General features: G+C 43.0%; 1 protein-coding gene across 1 annotated transcript in view; it reads right to left on the bottom strand.

The window, feature by feature from the left end:
* Positions 1 to 297: 297 nt before the first annotated feature.
* LOC126426568 (F-box/LRR-repeat protein 14-like) overlaps positions 298 to 15,102 on the bottom strand; it is a 90,299-nt gene continuing 75,494 nt past the window's right edge. Inside the window, exon 4 of the mRNA XM_050088466.1 lies at positions 298 to 922. Within this exon, the coding sequence (XP_049944423.1) occupies positions 298 to 922 (625 nt within the window). The remainder of the gene's footprint in view (positions 923 to 15,102) is intronic.

Raw genomic sequence — 15,102 nt, 5'->3', positions numbered from 1 at the left:
CTTTTCTAATCAGTTTGTTACTGGGAAACAAACATTCTGTTGGGTTTAGTTTGTTTGTTTTTATTTGTTGTGTAATATCTTTAAATGTATGCTATCTGGGTATAGTCTGAAGATAGCTTAGAAATTCTCCTTATGATGAGAATAAATAGTATTTCAGTATTGTTCCCAATAACTTTGCATCCATGCTATTACATCAATAACATAACATGACTTTTGACACAAATGTATACAGGATGTAAAGGAGCAAATTTTCTTCGGCCACGTGAGTGCACACGACACTCGACGTGAAGGCACATATCACGGCCGCACCTTGCCCTTTATTATAAGTTTCGGCAGGAATGCGGTGAGCCGTTGCAGTTCCTCCTGTCCGACACCCCGGCACCCGTAAACGGTGAGTGTCTCGAGTTCAGACAGCCGTCCCACCGTCTCCTGCAGCGGCACACCCTCCAAGTCGGACCCGTGCAGGTCGAGGTGCCGGAGGCCGGACGCGTGCCGCAGGTCGGAGTAGGCGGCGGGCGGCAGGCCGGCATTCTCGCCCACGTCCAGGGTGCGCAGCTGCGGGCAGTGCCGCAGGAACGACAGGTCGCGCACGCCATCCCCCGTACTGCCGCCCAAGCCCGACACGTCGAGTCGCTCGAGAGCGGGGAGGTGCGGCAGCAGGTCTGCGGCCAGCTGCTGCCAGCCGACTACACCGCCGCAACGCGAGAGGCGCAGGGCACGCAGCCGCCCCAGGTGCCGCAGCTCCCGCACCACCGCCGCGTCCACCCACGCGCACCACGACAGGTGCAGCTCTGCCAGTCCGGGCGGCAGGCTGGCGGCACACGACTGGCCACCCACGACCGACGTCCCCGACAGGACGAGCTCCTCCAACTGCGGCAGCGACCCCAGCACGGCATCCAGCGAGACGTTGCGCAGGTCGCACCTCGTAATTAAAAATTATATAGTTTTATTAAAAAACAGTTATAATTGAAAATATTTTCTGTTAAAATGTTAACATTGAAAGCAATGGAATAACTTTATGTGGTGTGCGTACTGTAAGACCTTCGGTACACACACCATCAGTTTGACTTGTCGCTCTAACGAAGTAGGCGAGTGTCAGCAATATGTCTCGTGGTCTTATTGTCACGTGTTTACCTTCTGCCGTTAGGTCAGACGATAGAAATGCCACTTGCATGCTTAGAGTAGCAGATTGACGGTGACCAACTTTAAATAGAACTTGATTAATTTTCACACACATTTATTAAAATAATAAAAAGCATAGACATTACGTATCTTGATTCTGGATGCTGTTTACAATTGACAATCTGAAGTTCCTTTGGTCTTGGTACGTTAATCTTATTCTCACATATCTCTGATACTTGACAAAGTGTCTATTCATTTATCTTCATGGCTATGTACAGGAATATTATTATTATTATTATTATTATTATTATTAAGCATTACAATCCATGAAGGCTTTTTGCTGCAGAATGGACAATGTTGAACCACTTTGCTCTGTCTTTACAAGTAATTTGCCACTGTCTGTCATGTCCTAGTTTTCTGAGATCGTCTTGAATATTGTCCAAGTATCTCATGCGTGGGCGTCCAAGAGGTCGTCTTCCGGTGGGAATCTCTTCAGTCACTTTCTTGATGGTCCTGTTTGGTGGTGCTCTGATGACATGCCCTATCCATTTCAGTCTTTTGGCTTTAATTTTGGCCACTATATCGGAGTCTTTATATAATTTGTAAATTTCATTGTTATTTAGCAATCTCCATTCATCACTGATCCTGATCTGTACAGGAATATAGTAATCTTATTAGGTGCAGACTGAAACTTGACTATAGACTGGTACAGACAAATGCAGACTGGTGCAGATAAATGCAGACTGACTAATCGGAGGTCTGTACGCTCATTATAATACCTCGCGCATTCAGGTATCACTGCGCGAGTGTGATCCACGAGGAGAAAAGGTTCTACGTTAGCAGCAATCTCACTGGCTATGTTACATATTAATACGCGGGTCGGCGGAAGCAGACTTTGGTCCATCTCTAAGGCAGTGCCATCTCGTAGTGCTGAGACGGACGAGCGCTGCCCCTGCGCTGTTGTGCTTAGCGGGGCGCGTTCTAGTGGGAAAGTTGTGTACGCACTGACTACGCGGAACTATGTACACAACACTTTATAATGCATTATCTTTTAAGTCAGGCTGCTCGCACGAAGATGTGTCATGCCAGGTGCGTGCGTGTGCGTGTGTGTGTGTGTGTGTGTGTGTGTGTGTGTGTGTGTGTGTAACAACTAGTACGTTTGACCTCGTAAAAACTGCTCATACTGTGAGAACAATGGAAAGGTCAAATCAAAACCTGAAGAATTTCATTTAAATGACACATATAAAGAGTCCTAAAATCCAAAAACAAATTTGCAAGTAAGAATATCATCCTATTAGACTAAAAACTGTTTCCATCCCACCCTGCAAGGGTTCCTTTTTCACTATTTCCCTTACTTTTTCTCTCCTTATCCTGCCTCTTCTTGTTACTCCAATCCTACTTCTAAGGAACTTCATTGCCTGTAATATACTTACATCTCTTTTCTTTATTTCCCATGTTTCAGACGCAGAGATCAGTATTGGGATGCAGTAACTTCTACTTTCTTTTTTGTGTGTGTGGTTTCAGTTGCCCAAGACTGCAGTCGTGTGTATGTGTGTGTTACTTTGTTTTTTGTAGTACGTCTTTGTTCCAAATAGGCTCCAAACACTTCGCAGGAATGCTTCTGCCTGTCTGCCACATTCACTGATCTCTCTCATTTCTTCCATCTTCTTCTATCACACTTCACAAGTACTTGATACTCTCCACTTCAATTGTTCACCTCCAATTCTTATTCTGCTAGTCACTCTGTTTCTTTCTAGTTGTAACCAGGAGGATCTCACAACTGTTTACATTAAATTTCATTCCTTACTTTCTCACAGTTTCTTCTCAATCATACAGCTGTTCCTTAATCTCCTCCTTCCTGGTTCCCCAGATCATCAAGTCATCCACAAGCACCGCTGCTTTCATCTTGTCTTTGCCAGTTTTTTATTTATTTATTTATTTTTGCCACCTTAGCCATTATCTCATCCATGACTGCAATGAAGAGGAGACATGACAATGCACTGCAATGTTTAACAGAATTTGTTTGCTAAACCAATCCATCCTTTTATTTCCCACTTTCGCACAACTCAGACTTCCACAGCACATATCCTCCACTCTGCTTATTGCCTTTTCTCCACTCCTTTTTTTCTTGTAGTGCTTTCCAGACATTTCTTCTACACACTCTGTCGAACGCCTTATCGAAAAAGACCATCACGAGGTCTTCCCCAAATCCATAGTTGTGCTCCTTGAGCTGCCTCACTGCAAATGTGAAGCCAATAGTTGACCTCCCAAGTCTGAAGCCATGCTGTTCCTCTATCAATTTGTTCTCAATGCTTGTTCGGATTTTGCTCTCCAGGATTTTCTCATATACCTTGGCACATTATGGTATCAGAAGTATCAGAATGATTCCTCTGTAAATTCAACTATCCTTCCTATTTCCCTTCTTGAACACAGGGGCAGTTAGTGCCCTCTTCCAACCTTCTGGAGTCTTCTTATTCCACCAAACCGCATGATACAACCACTGTTTTGCAACTTCCCCTGCTGCCTTCAACATTTCGACATTTGTTTTGTCTGCATCTGGTGCCTTTCCACCTTTCATCTTGTCCAGTGCCATTTCTATTTCTTTCCATGTCATGTATGTATGTATGTATGTACAGGCACTTAAAGAAGATGGAAAGAAGAAGATACATGAAATGGAGATGTGAAGGAAACGACTAAGAGGAAGAAAAAGGGATAGATATCAGATGGCTGAAAGGTGTAGAGGAGTGTGCTCAAAAAAGAGGTGAGTACTGGACTAGAGTGAACACAAAAAGATGGTGAAAAAACAGAACTAGATGGCGAGGCTTATGTTCCAAACAGACCCAGCCTGGGGCTGAAAACTGTTGAAGCACTATTTGTTGCTAATCTTTGACAAAATTTGATGTAAACAAACTCTCAGATTTCTGTGAGCTTTGTTAACTGAAAGAACTTTTGTGAACCACAATTTTCATTGAAAACGTGCCATATTAGTAAATAATTGTTTGATGTAAGCTGTTTCTTGGTATTTGCCTTAAGAATTTTGCTCTTGGTAGTAGTTTATTTTACAGACTTGTTTCAGACATTAGCTGTGGTGTTTATGCATATGCGAATTTCATATCATTATACTGCCACCTGCCTTACATATAATACCTTTTAGCATATGCAAATGAAGATATTTCATAATAATCACACAGAATATGACTATAGGATCAATCTACATCTATACTCTGCAAACCACCTTGAGGTGGTACATCCCACTGTACCAGTTATTTGGGTTTCTTCCTGTTCCATTCATACATATATGGAGCAGAGGAAGACTGATTGTTTGAATGCCTCTGTGCGTGCAGTAACCATTCTAATCTTTCCTCACATTCCCTGTGCGAGCGATACATAGGAGGTTGTAGTATATCCCTCAAGTAGCCATTTAAAGCTGGTTCTTCAAACTTTGTTAATGGACTTTCTCAGGATAGTTTACCTCCATCTTCAAGAATCTGCCATTTCAGTTCCTTCAGTATCTCTGTAACACTCTACCATGACTAAACAAACCTGTGACTATTCGTGCTGCCCTTCTCTGTATATGTTCAATATCCCCTTTTATCTGGTATGGGTCCCACACACTTGAGCAGTATTTTAGGATGGGACACACAAGTGATTTGTAAGCAGTCTATTTTGTAGAATGCTTACACTTCCCCAGTGTAAACCGAAGTCTACCATCTGCTTTATCCACAACTGAATGTATGTGATCATTCCATTTCATATTCCTACAAAGTATTACTCCCAGGTATTTGTATAAGTTTGCTGATACCAACAGTGAGTCACTGCTATTTTAGTCATAGAATGCTATCTTTTCTCGTTTTGTGAAGTGCAAAATTTTACATTTCTGAACATTTAGGGCAAGTTGCCAGTCTTTGCACCACGTTGAACTCATATCACGATCTGACTGAACATTTATGCAGCTTCTTTCATTATAGATAAGTACATCATCTGCAAAAAGCCTGATTTTACTATTTTCCGCAGTGTGTATATATAAGATGAAGAGCACGGGTCCCAACACGGGTCCCAACACCCGAAGTTACTTCTACATCTGATGATGTCTCCAAGATAACATGCTGTGTCCTCCCTACCAAAAAGTCCTCACTCCAGTCACAAATTCTGCTTGATACCCCATATGATCATACTTTTGACAATAAGCATAGGAGTGATACTGAGTGAAATGCTTTTCAGAAATACTGCATCTATCTGGCTGCCTTTATTCAAAGCTTTCAGTACGTAAAGTGAGAAAAGTGCAAGCAGGTTTCGCACGCTCAGCCTCTGATTTGATGTGTAGTGCACACCGACCCATTTAGGGGGAGCCTGCAGTTTTCAACCCTATGGCGCAAGTCCAGGAAGTAGTAGCCTAGCTTGTCACAGAACTTTTGAAGTCTCTGGTTCAGTCATTCCGCTCGACTCAGAAGCAAAGGGTCACGATCAGTCCTGGGAAGAACAATGCTGCAAATTATGGGCTTCATTGCAATTCCACACACAGGGCTAGTATTCTCAACCATCTCTGCCAATCACTGGAATGACCCAAAAATGACTTCAGAGCCCAGACGACAGGTATCATTTGTTCTAACCTGCAGCACAATCTGCAGCTGGATGCACCCTGTTCCCTCAGTGGCTGCTGAAGTAGCCTCTTCAACATGTTGAATGAGACCCCCAGCCATACACACCAAGTGCATCTGGTGTCCTTTTCTGTCCCTTGCTGCCTTTTCCCGAAGGAGGAATATGTGTATGTGTATGTGTATGCATTCAGCGCAAGGTATATAATATACACAGTTTCCATAGGCAATTGCTGCACATGCAAAAATTGCTATGTATCACAGAATATAAACTCCTGGAAATTGAAATAAGAACACCGTGAATTCATTGTCCCAGGAAGGGGAAACTTTATTGACACATTCCTGGGGTCAGATACATCACATGATCACACTGACAGAACCACAGGCACATAGACACAGGCAACAGAGCATGCACAATGTCGCCACTAGTACAGTGTATATCCACCTTTCGCAGCAATGCAGGCTGCTATTCTCCCATGGAGACGATCGTAGAGATGCTGGACGCAGTCCTGTGGAACGGCTTGCCATGCCATTTCCACCTGGCGCCTCAGTTGGACCAGCGTTCGTGCTGGACGTGCAGACCGCGTGAGACGACGCTTCATCCAGTCCCAAACATGCTCAATGGGGGACAGATCCGGAGATCTTGCTGGCCAGGGTAGTTGACTTACACCTTCTAGAGCACGTTGGGTGGCACGGGATACATACGGACGTGCATTGTCCTGTTGGAACAGCAAGTTCCCTTGCCGGTCTAGGAATGGTAGAACGATGGGTTCGATGACGGTTTGGATGTACCGTGCACTATTCAGTGTCCCCTCGACGATCACCAGTGGTGTACGGCCAGTGTAGGAGATCGCTCCCCACACCATGATGCCGGGTGTTGGCCCTGTGTGCCTCGGTCGTATGCAGTCCTGATTGTGGCGCTCACCTGCACGGCGCCAAACACGCATACGACCATCATTGGCACCAAGGCAGAAGCGACTCTCATCGCTGAAGACGACATGTCTCCATTCGTCCCTCCATTCACGCCTGTCGCGACACCACTGGAGGCGGGCTGCACGATGTTGGGGCGTGAGCGGAAGACGGCCTAACGGTGTGCGGGACCGTAGCCCAGCTTCACGGAGACAGTTGCGAATGGTCCTCGCCGATACCCCAGGAGCAACAGTGTCCCTAATTTGCTGGGAAGTGGCGGTGCAGTCCCCTACGGCACTGCGTAGGATCCTACGGTCTTGGCGTGCATCCGTGCGTCGCTGCGGTCCGGTCCCAGGTCGACGGGCACGTGCACCTTCCGCCGACCACTGGTGACAACATCGATGTACTGTGGAGACCTCACGCCCCACATGTTGAGCAATTCGGCAGTACGTCCAACCAGCCTCCCGCATGCCCACTATACGCCCTCGCTCAATGTCCATCAACTGCACATACGGTTCACGTCCACGCTGTCGCGGCATGCTACCAGTGTTAAAGACTGCGATGGAGCTCCGTATGCCACGGCAAACTGGCTGACACTGACGGCGGCGGTGCACAAATGCTGCGCAGCTAGCGCCATTCGACGGCCAACACCGCGGTTCCTGGTGTGTCCGCTGTGCCGTGCGTGTGATCATTGCTTGTACAGCCCTCTCGCAGTGTCCGGACCAAGTATGGTGGGTCTGACACACCGGTGTCAATGTGTTCTTTTTTCCATTTCCAGGAGTGTATATAATGCTACACATCTAATCTGTATTATCTCTGTTAGCAGAACAAAGAAATGTGTTGTCATTAAAAACTACTAGTGAAATTTTCAGCAATTTTTTGTTTATTCAATTGGCCTGTTCACTTAAAATAATGTTTCATTATATAGAAATTACACACGGCTAAATTAAAAAAAAATAGTGTGGTGGAAAATATAATTTCTTACTGGCAGGAATGATTGTGTTGGCACCGGATGACTTTATGGGAGATGCACAACAAATGATATCCAAGTAATTTCCTGCCCTTTTGATCGCAGTGCTGAGTTAGCTGTGTGCAAATGAACACGAGTTTTTCCCACGTTGAACATGTGTTCATTCTTCAAAGTTACTTCAACTCAAAATCTTTTTCAAAATGTCAGGGAAACTTTAGTGTAGCTTTTCCTAAAACAAGGCTGCCTAACAAATCAATGATTTCGCACACAGTAGCTTGTTTCAGAATGACTGACAATCAGAAGTGTGTATGAATGTGAATGTTCTGGCCGGACTTCAGTCTTAAGCGATGCCTCATTGGAAAATAATGAGCTTCATTGTTACTTTCACCAAGGAAGTCAATACGAAGACTGTCTCAGCAAACTGGAATGTCTTACAGGAGTGTTCGCAAAGCCACAAAGAAGCTGAAACTCACAAAGAAGCTGAAACTCACAAAGAAGCTGAAACTCACAAAGAATCTGAAACTCACAAAGAAGCTGAAACTCCACCTTATCGCTTTCACATTTTGCATGAACTTCCAGAACCTGATAAGAGGAGAAAGTCTACATTACTGTCAATGATTCTTGCACCTTACTCACAACAGTGATTTGGTGATGGATTCTGTTTTCTGCCCTGATGAAGCATGGTTTCATCTATGTGGCTACGTAATCCATCAGAAGGACAGATATTGGAGATCAGGAAGTTCTCATGTTTTCCAAGAGACCCCGCTACATTCACAGAATGTTGGAGTTTGGCGTGCAATTTCGTCCAAAAGAATTGTAGGCCCAACTTTTTTCTTGGAAATAATAGCAGCTGAACTTTACCATAACATGATCATGCAGTTTACGGCAATGTTAGTGGACAATGAGTGATATTGTTGGCTGCAGCAAAAATACTGCAACAGTGCACAATAGCAGCACGATAATGTTGTGCAAGTTCTTTGGGGGGACATTATTTTACATGATCTGTGGCTGCCTAGATCCCCAGATTTATCTCTCTCCAACCTTTTTTCTTTGGGGAAAAGTCAAGGATACTGTCTATAATAACAGCTTTCACACAACTGACCAACTGAAGCACAATGGAAAAGGTGTAATATACCGCATAAGTGTAGTGACCATCCAAAAAGTAGCAGCTAACATGAAGAAACGTGTTGAGATGTGTGTCCCAGGACATGGACATTTCCAGCACATTTTACAATAAAATATATATTGCGAGTACACTGATCATTCAAAACATTATAACCATTGCCCACCACGATGTTGGATGCGACCTGGTAACCACGTCGCAGAGGCATTGCTGTGGCACGTTAACACAAGTGAACGTAGCAAGCCAACGCCCAGCGAGACACCCAGAGCTATGCGTCCGCACTCCTCGACGTTCCCAGAGTGAATGACGCTCCATGCTGCGGCGCAGCTGGACCCCAGTAGCGCTTATCGCACCACAACTTCCGGTCACCACGCGCAAGCACAGTGCCAGCGCGCCTTATCAGTCCCGACTGGCGCGACCAGAAACCAATTTTTCTGCAACACGGGCCTAGTAATACTAGGGCCCGTGTTACCCGGTAATGCGGTAAGAAAGGTGTGTAAGTGGAGCAGATGTGGACGCAGAATCACCCGAGTGGAGATACGGGCTACAAACAGGGAAATCCATTGAGATAAGTGTCTTTGACAAAAGACAGGTTATTATCATTATGCAGAGACTGTCAAAGAGTATCTCAAAAATGGTGAAACTGGTCGAATGTTCACAAGCTACTGTAATGAGCACCTGTGGAAAGAGGCAGGAGGACAGTGAACCACTAGGTGCTAAATGGTGGAATGCCAACAACTCTTCACAGAATGTGGGTTTCGAAGGCCTGTCTGCCAATAAAGTAGGATAGCTGGTGATCTGTGGCATCTCTGCCAAAAGAGCACAATGGTGGTGCACACACAATTGTTTCAGAGCACACTGTTCATCGTACACTGTTGAACGTGGAACTCTGCAGTAGACCACCCCTACATGTTCACATGTTGACCTAACGACATCATCAATTACAGCTGCAGTGAATTGCAGTGGGTACAAGACCATCAGGATTCGACCATCGGTCAACGGAAACATGTCAGAATGAATCATATTTTTGCTACATTAGGTTGACGGTCGACTTGACAAATGCCACCACTGAGGCGAATTGCGGCTCGAAACGTGCAGCATGCCACGGATGCAGTCTGATGAGAGCAGTGTTATGCTGTGGGAGATATTCTCCTGAGCTTGCTCGGGACCTGTGGTAGTAATCAGAGACATGCTGACAGCTGCAAACCACCTGCTTCCCTTCATGCTCAGTGTCTTCCCCAACAGCGATGTCATCTTCCAGCAGTATGATTGTCCATGTCTTGGAGCCAGAAACGTGTACAGTCATTTAAGGAGCATTATAGTGAACTCAGGTTGATATCTCGGCGACCAAATTTGTCTATACTGAGGCCGGTGAAACTTTGCCCTTGATGTGTGTGTTTCAGGTTGGCAGGATAACAGTTTACCGAGTGAAGGTTGAGAAGCATGTGGTGCCAGGTGTGTGGCATGAATCAGTCCCAGTGCAGTAATCACTTCCTGTCATGACGTCAAAGCTCCCGCGTCGCTGGCTTTGTTTTGTGTGTACATAAGCAACATGTATTGTGGTTGGTTTCTCCTGTGTGATTGCATTGTTCTATGCTTCAGGAAATTCTGACAAGAGAAAAAAGATACAGAAAAGAGATCATTTGTACAATATGTTGTGTCCAGGTGTGCCGCTAAACAGCCAGGCACTGAAGTTATTACAGAGAACTATTGAGTTTTATGAACAGGGAGAGAATATGTAAGAATTCACGGACGGCCATCGGTTCCTGCCAATAAAGTAGTAAAACGCACAGGAAAAACTCTTAGACTTATTGGAAGAACAGTAATAGGTAAGGGAGTGACATTGCAAAAGTTGAGAGATGGAGATGCGGGCCGTAATGATTCAGAGGCGTCTGGATTGGATAATGTAATTTTAGTAACTCCTGGAAAGAAGAAAAGGCAGCCTACCCCCCCCCCCCCCCCCCCCTGCCCCAACAGTCTTAGATTCCTTTCAGAGTGATGGTATTTGGTATTTGCAGTCATCTTTATGCTTACTGCAGCAGGAAAGAGTAGCCTACCATAGCAAAGTTGCAATTATCGTTAAAAGAAAGTGAACTTTTCAGGGGTGGGAAAACTTCATTGAAAACTGTGCTGAAAAGTATGGGTTTCCATTACAAAGTGCTAGATGGATGGAAAGTCCTGTTAGAAAAGATGCATACTGTAACAGTTCAAAGCATATTCTTGCACAAAATTGTGGGCACGGACATTAATTCCATAATATGGCTAGACAAAACATGGGTTAATGCCAGGGAAGCTGTCAGTAAATGATGGATGCAAGACACTCCAAGCAGTAGTGGTCATCACACAATGGTAAGAGGAGCTAGATTAATTGTGGTCCATGCAGTTTTTTCCAGTGGTTTTGTTCCCGACACACTTTTAGCTTTTTGGTCGAAAAAGACAGGTAGTTACCATGAGGACATGGATCACACATGATTTGTTGAGTGGTTCAGGAACCTTTTAAAACATCTTCCTATTTTCGTGGCACAAAGACTGTTCCATAAAATTTCAGGCATGCAGTCGCATATTAGAAGAAGCTCGAAATTTTATGGAACACCTTTTAAAATAGTTTTCAGTTCCTACAACAATTGTAATGGACAATGCTCCATATCATTCAGTGATACTGAAGAAGGCCCCAACAACAAATGACCACAAAGAAGTTATGGTGTAGTGGTTACAGGCACAAAAGAGTGGTGCAGATATCAGCATGACGAAGTTTTTGTTATATTTGCTTGTTAATGAAAATAAGCCAATGATGCCTACTTACATAGTGGATGAAATCGCAAAGGAGCAGCATCATACTGTAATAAGGATGCCACAATATCACTGCCATTTCAATCGCACAGAGTTAGTATGGAGTGATGTGAAGACATATATAAAAAACAATAATAAGTCCTTTACAATATGAGAGGTGGAAAGGCTGTTGCATGAAGCTCTTGTGACTGAGGATGCAGCCTGATGCAGAAAAAAGGTCGAGCACACTGAAAACTTATTCGAGCAGCACAGACATTGGAAGGTATCACTGGTGACCGTGAACAGCTAATGATTTATCTTGGTGATGACAACGATGAAGATGGTTTCACCTCTGATTCCAACAACAGTGATGATGGGGAGCTGGATGCAATTGTGTCATTGTCACCATAAATTGATGAGTGAAAAGCTATGAACATTAGTTATTTATTGCATCAATGTCAAAATAAAATGTAGGGTGAGAAGCTACAACCTCGGTTATTATTTATTTTGTAAACTATGTACCATACTGTTTTCAAGATATCGGTCATCATCAAACGCTTATTTCCTGTATTTATTTGCTCCATTATCGAAGGCGTGTGCAATGTTATACTTGTATCTACAGTATAATGCAGTTGTTTATTTTCTGTCTTGTGGTAGCAACTCAAAAACAAATTGTTATTGCCCAGTAGCGTACATTTACGAGGTAGAGCGGAAATCCGTATCGTCTGCTATGTATGTAGAGGCTGCTGTTGCGGCATCGCTATTGCAGTATAGCCAACCTAACTTGACATAATGTGAACTGTCAAGTGCAATGTTTTACTGGCTCAGATATAATGTAAATCCTACGGAACCCATCTGGGTGGCCATCACCATGTATGAAAATCAATGGCCCATTATTACACGAATTACATGACCAGTGTGTAGACATCTGATGCCACATACCTCCACAAATAAACTATTGGATCCCTGACATGCAGAATCAGTGATGCATTCATTCCAAAGGCAGACAACTTTACGTTTAAGCACGTCATGTCACCAGAGGTTGAACAATGTCCTCATTTCTGTCCTTGTATTCTTTTCACTCTTTCTTCAACAACCAAGTCTCTTACAACACTTTTGCAGACTGCATTGTGAGACACTGTTGTCAAGACTTCTCTTTACACAGTGGTTATTGTGTGGGTCCTACCTCCAACAACTAAAAATACTGTTTTCACCACCACAGGAGACTTCTCACTCATTACAAAATCATAACTGGGAAAAGAATAGTCAGATCAATCATCTCTGCCCATCTTCAAAGTAAAATTAATAATCACATTTGGTTTAATTATTTCTCCCCTTTCCTTCCTTTTCCCCTTTCTATAAGTGAACACTGAGTTATCTGCTTTTGTAGAAAGCATGGCAACAGTTTGCCAGAGTCATCATTTTGTAATAACAGAGGCATTTTATCTCATGTTTCTTTATATGTACAACTCCTTTCTTGATCATAGCTGGAAGATTCTTGTTATTGGCCTGCATCATTCCTGTGAGTTGAACATTCTGTTTCAATGGTTCTTCAGTTAAAAACTGTCCTATACGTTTTTACACTTTTGTAATGCCATATTCAGTAGCACACCATGGAAGCATTTCATTTCTTCTGCAGTAACATTTCTCCAGTCCCACCACACAGAACGCTGTGGAAGCAGGGTCACTATTGTTACTTTTACTGTAGCATACCTGTTCATTTTGTCTGCTATTTGTTGAAGTAGGTCATTTGAAAAAATTAAGTGAAACTAACAATATTATTACATTCCATCCTCAATTTTTCATTGTTTGATTTTAACTGAAACTAACCAACTGATGATGATGAAAGAGGACTAGCTTCACTGAAAACTCTCAGATCTATGACACAGCATCAAAACAACATTTGAAGCCATACCTCTGCAGAACACATCGTGCCTTGCTGGTAGTTGCGTTGCAGTAATGAAGAAATACTGGTGGCCTGACCTCTTCCACCGACTCACGAAGTACCCTCTGCCTTCCCCTTTCTTCCATTTGTCTGCTTAAGGAGTGCTTTTAATCTGGCACTCGGCTTGATGGGTTCTGCCTTCTTACCCTCCCAAGACCTCTTCATAAATTCATAACACTTTTTCATTCCATTCCTCTGACTCTTATTTTAAAGCTTCTCCATAAATATGTCTTTCATTATCAAGTGCTCCAGAGGCTAGATGATTTATAACTGTTTTTACTGTGATGATCCTGTCTTCCAAATCTCCCCTAGTTTCAACTCGGCAGTTGATTTTCACTTTCTTAGGGATAATAATGTTGAATATTATTGTGATAGATGTATTTTTGTCGATTCTATAAATGTAGTCATAGAATTTTCAGAACCTCTTTTGTACAGTGTTAGTTAGCTTCTCTATTCGCTAGTCAGATGTTCTTCTCTTCATCCAACTTCCATTTCCTTGTGAGGATCCTCATATTTTTCTAAGTATTTTCCAATTCTGTAACTTTACAGTGCTCTCTCATGGCTATGGTCTCTGATCATATAGTGCCCCCAGAATTGTAATGTCACAATTTCAGATTAAGTGAAATTATTTGTTTGTTAGAGAGTTGTTCCACATCAAGTGGGTCAGTGGCCTACAGCTAACCATTTGCAAACTGATGAAATTTTGCACATATGTTCTGTATACAATAAAATTGAACTTTGCATAATTTTCCCTCAGGATACACAGAACTTGTGGTTTCACATGGCTTTCTGTGGATGGCTCTAAAATATTATGTGAGCTCTAGCGCAATTGGGACAAATTTAAAGTGACTTAAAATTTAAACTGGTAGTAACACAAATAAGGTACACGGATCAGATGCACAATGTTTTGTGCTCCACACAATGTTAAAATTTCAAGACTGTGTGTGCTATGTGAGGTGAAAACAGGGTAAAAATAAATTGTGGCAATTTTTCAACCATTTTATGACTAGTAATTTTTTGACAAACAACTTATGAGTGCCCTTTAGCAATTATGCAGAGAATTTACTTGTAATCAATTCTACCAAAGTGATACAGTCTTGTAAGTATTCTGGAAGATATTAATGTGTACTCATGGTTTTCTTCAGCAAATCTGTACATACTGTAAGGTCACATTGTTAAATATTATCATGTCCTATTTAAGGACAGCAGTGATTGAAAAGGGAGTATGACAGGGCTGTAGCCTATCCCCAATGCTATTCAACTGGTACACTGAGCAAGGAGTCAAGGAACCAACAAAATACAGAGTGTCCCAGGTGGAATGGTCAATATTCAGGGTTTGACAGGAATAGCGATTAGAAACAAAAAAGGCTAGTAGCCATGGGCACTTGTTCAGTACAAGGGATTTGTTTCACAATCATGAAGATGAACAAGTACTCATAGCTCCTGACTTATGCACTTTAGAGTCAATGTTTACTACATTTTTTTGCTCTGAACGAGCATCTTATCATCTCCCTGAACACTGACAATTCCTTGTTGGAAACCATGTACATAAAGAGAGAATTAAAGTTCCAGCAGAAAAGATAATAAAAAAAACTTTGAGACTAACTGATGCCACTGTTATTGTGTCACAGATATCAAAGGACTCGGCAGAGTGGATTAATGGAATGAT

This window comes from Schistocerca serialis, chromosome 11 (genome assembly GCF_023864345.2).
Source record: "Schistocerca serialis cubense isolate TAMUIC-IGC-003099 chromosome 11, iqSchSeri2.2, whole genome shotgun sequence".
Classification (NCBI taxonomy): domain Eukaryota; kingdom Metazoa; phylum Arthropoda; class Insecta; order Orthoptera; family Acrididae; genus Schistocerca; species Schistocerca serialis.
The sequence above is the reverse complement of the archived record's forward strand: the minus strand, read 5'-3'. Positions and strand labels throughout refer to the sequence as shown.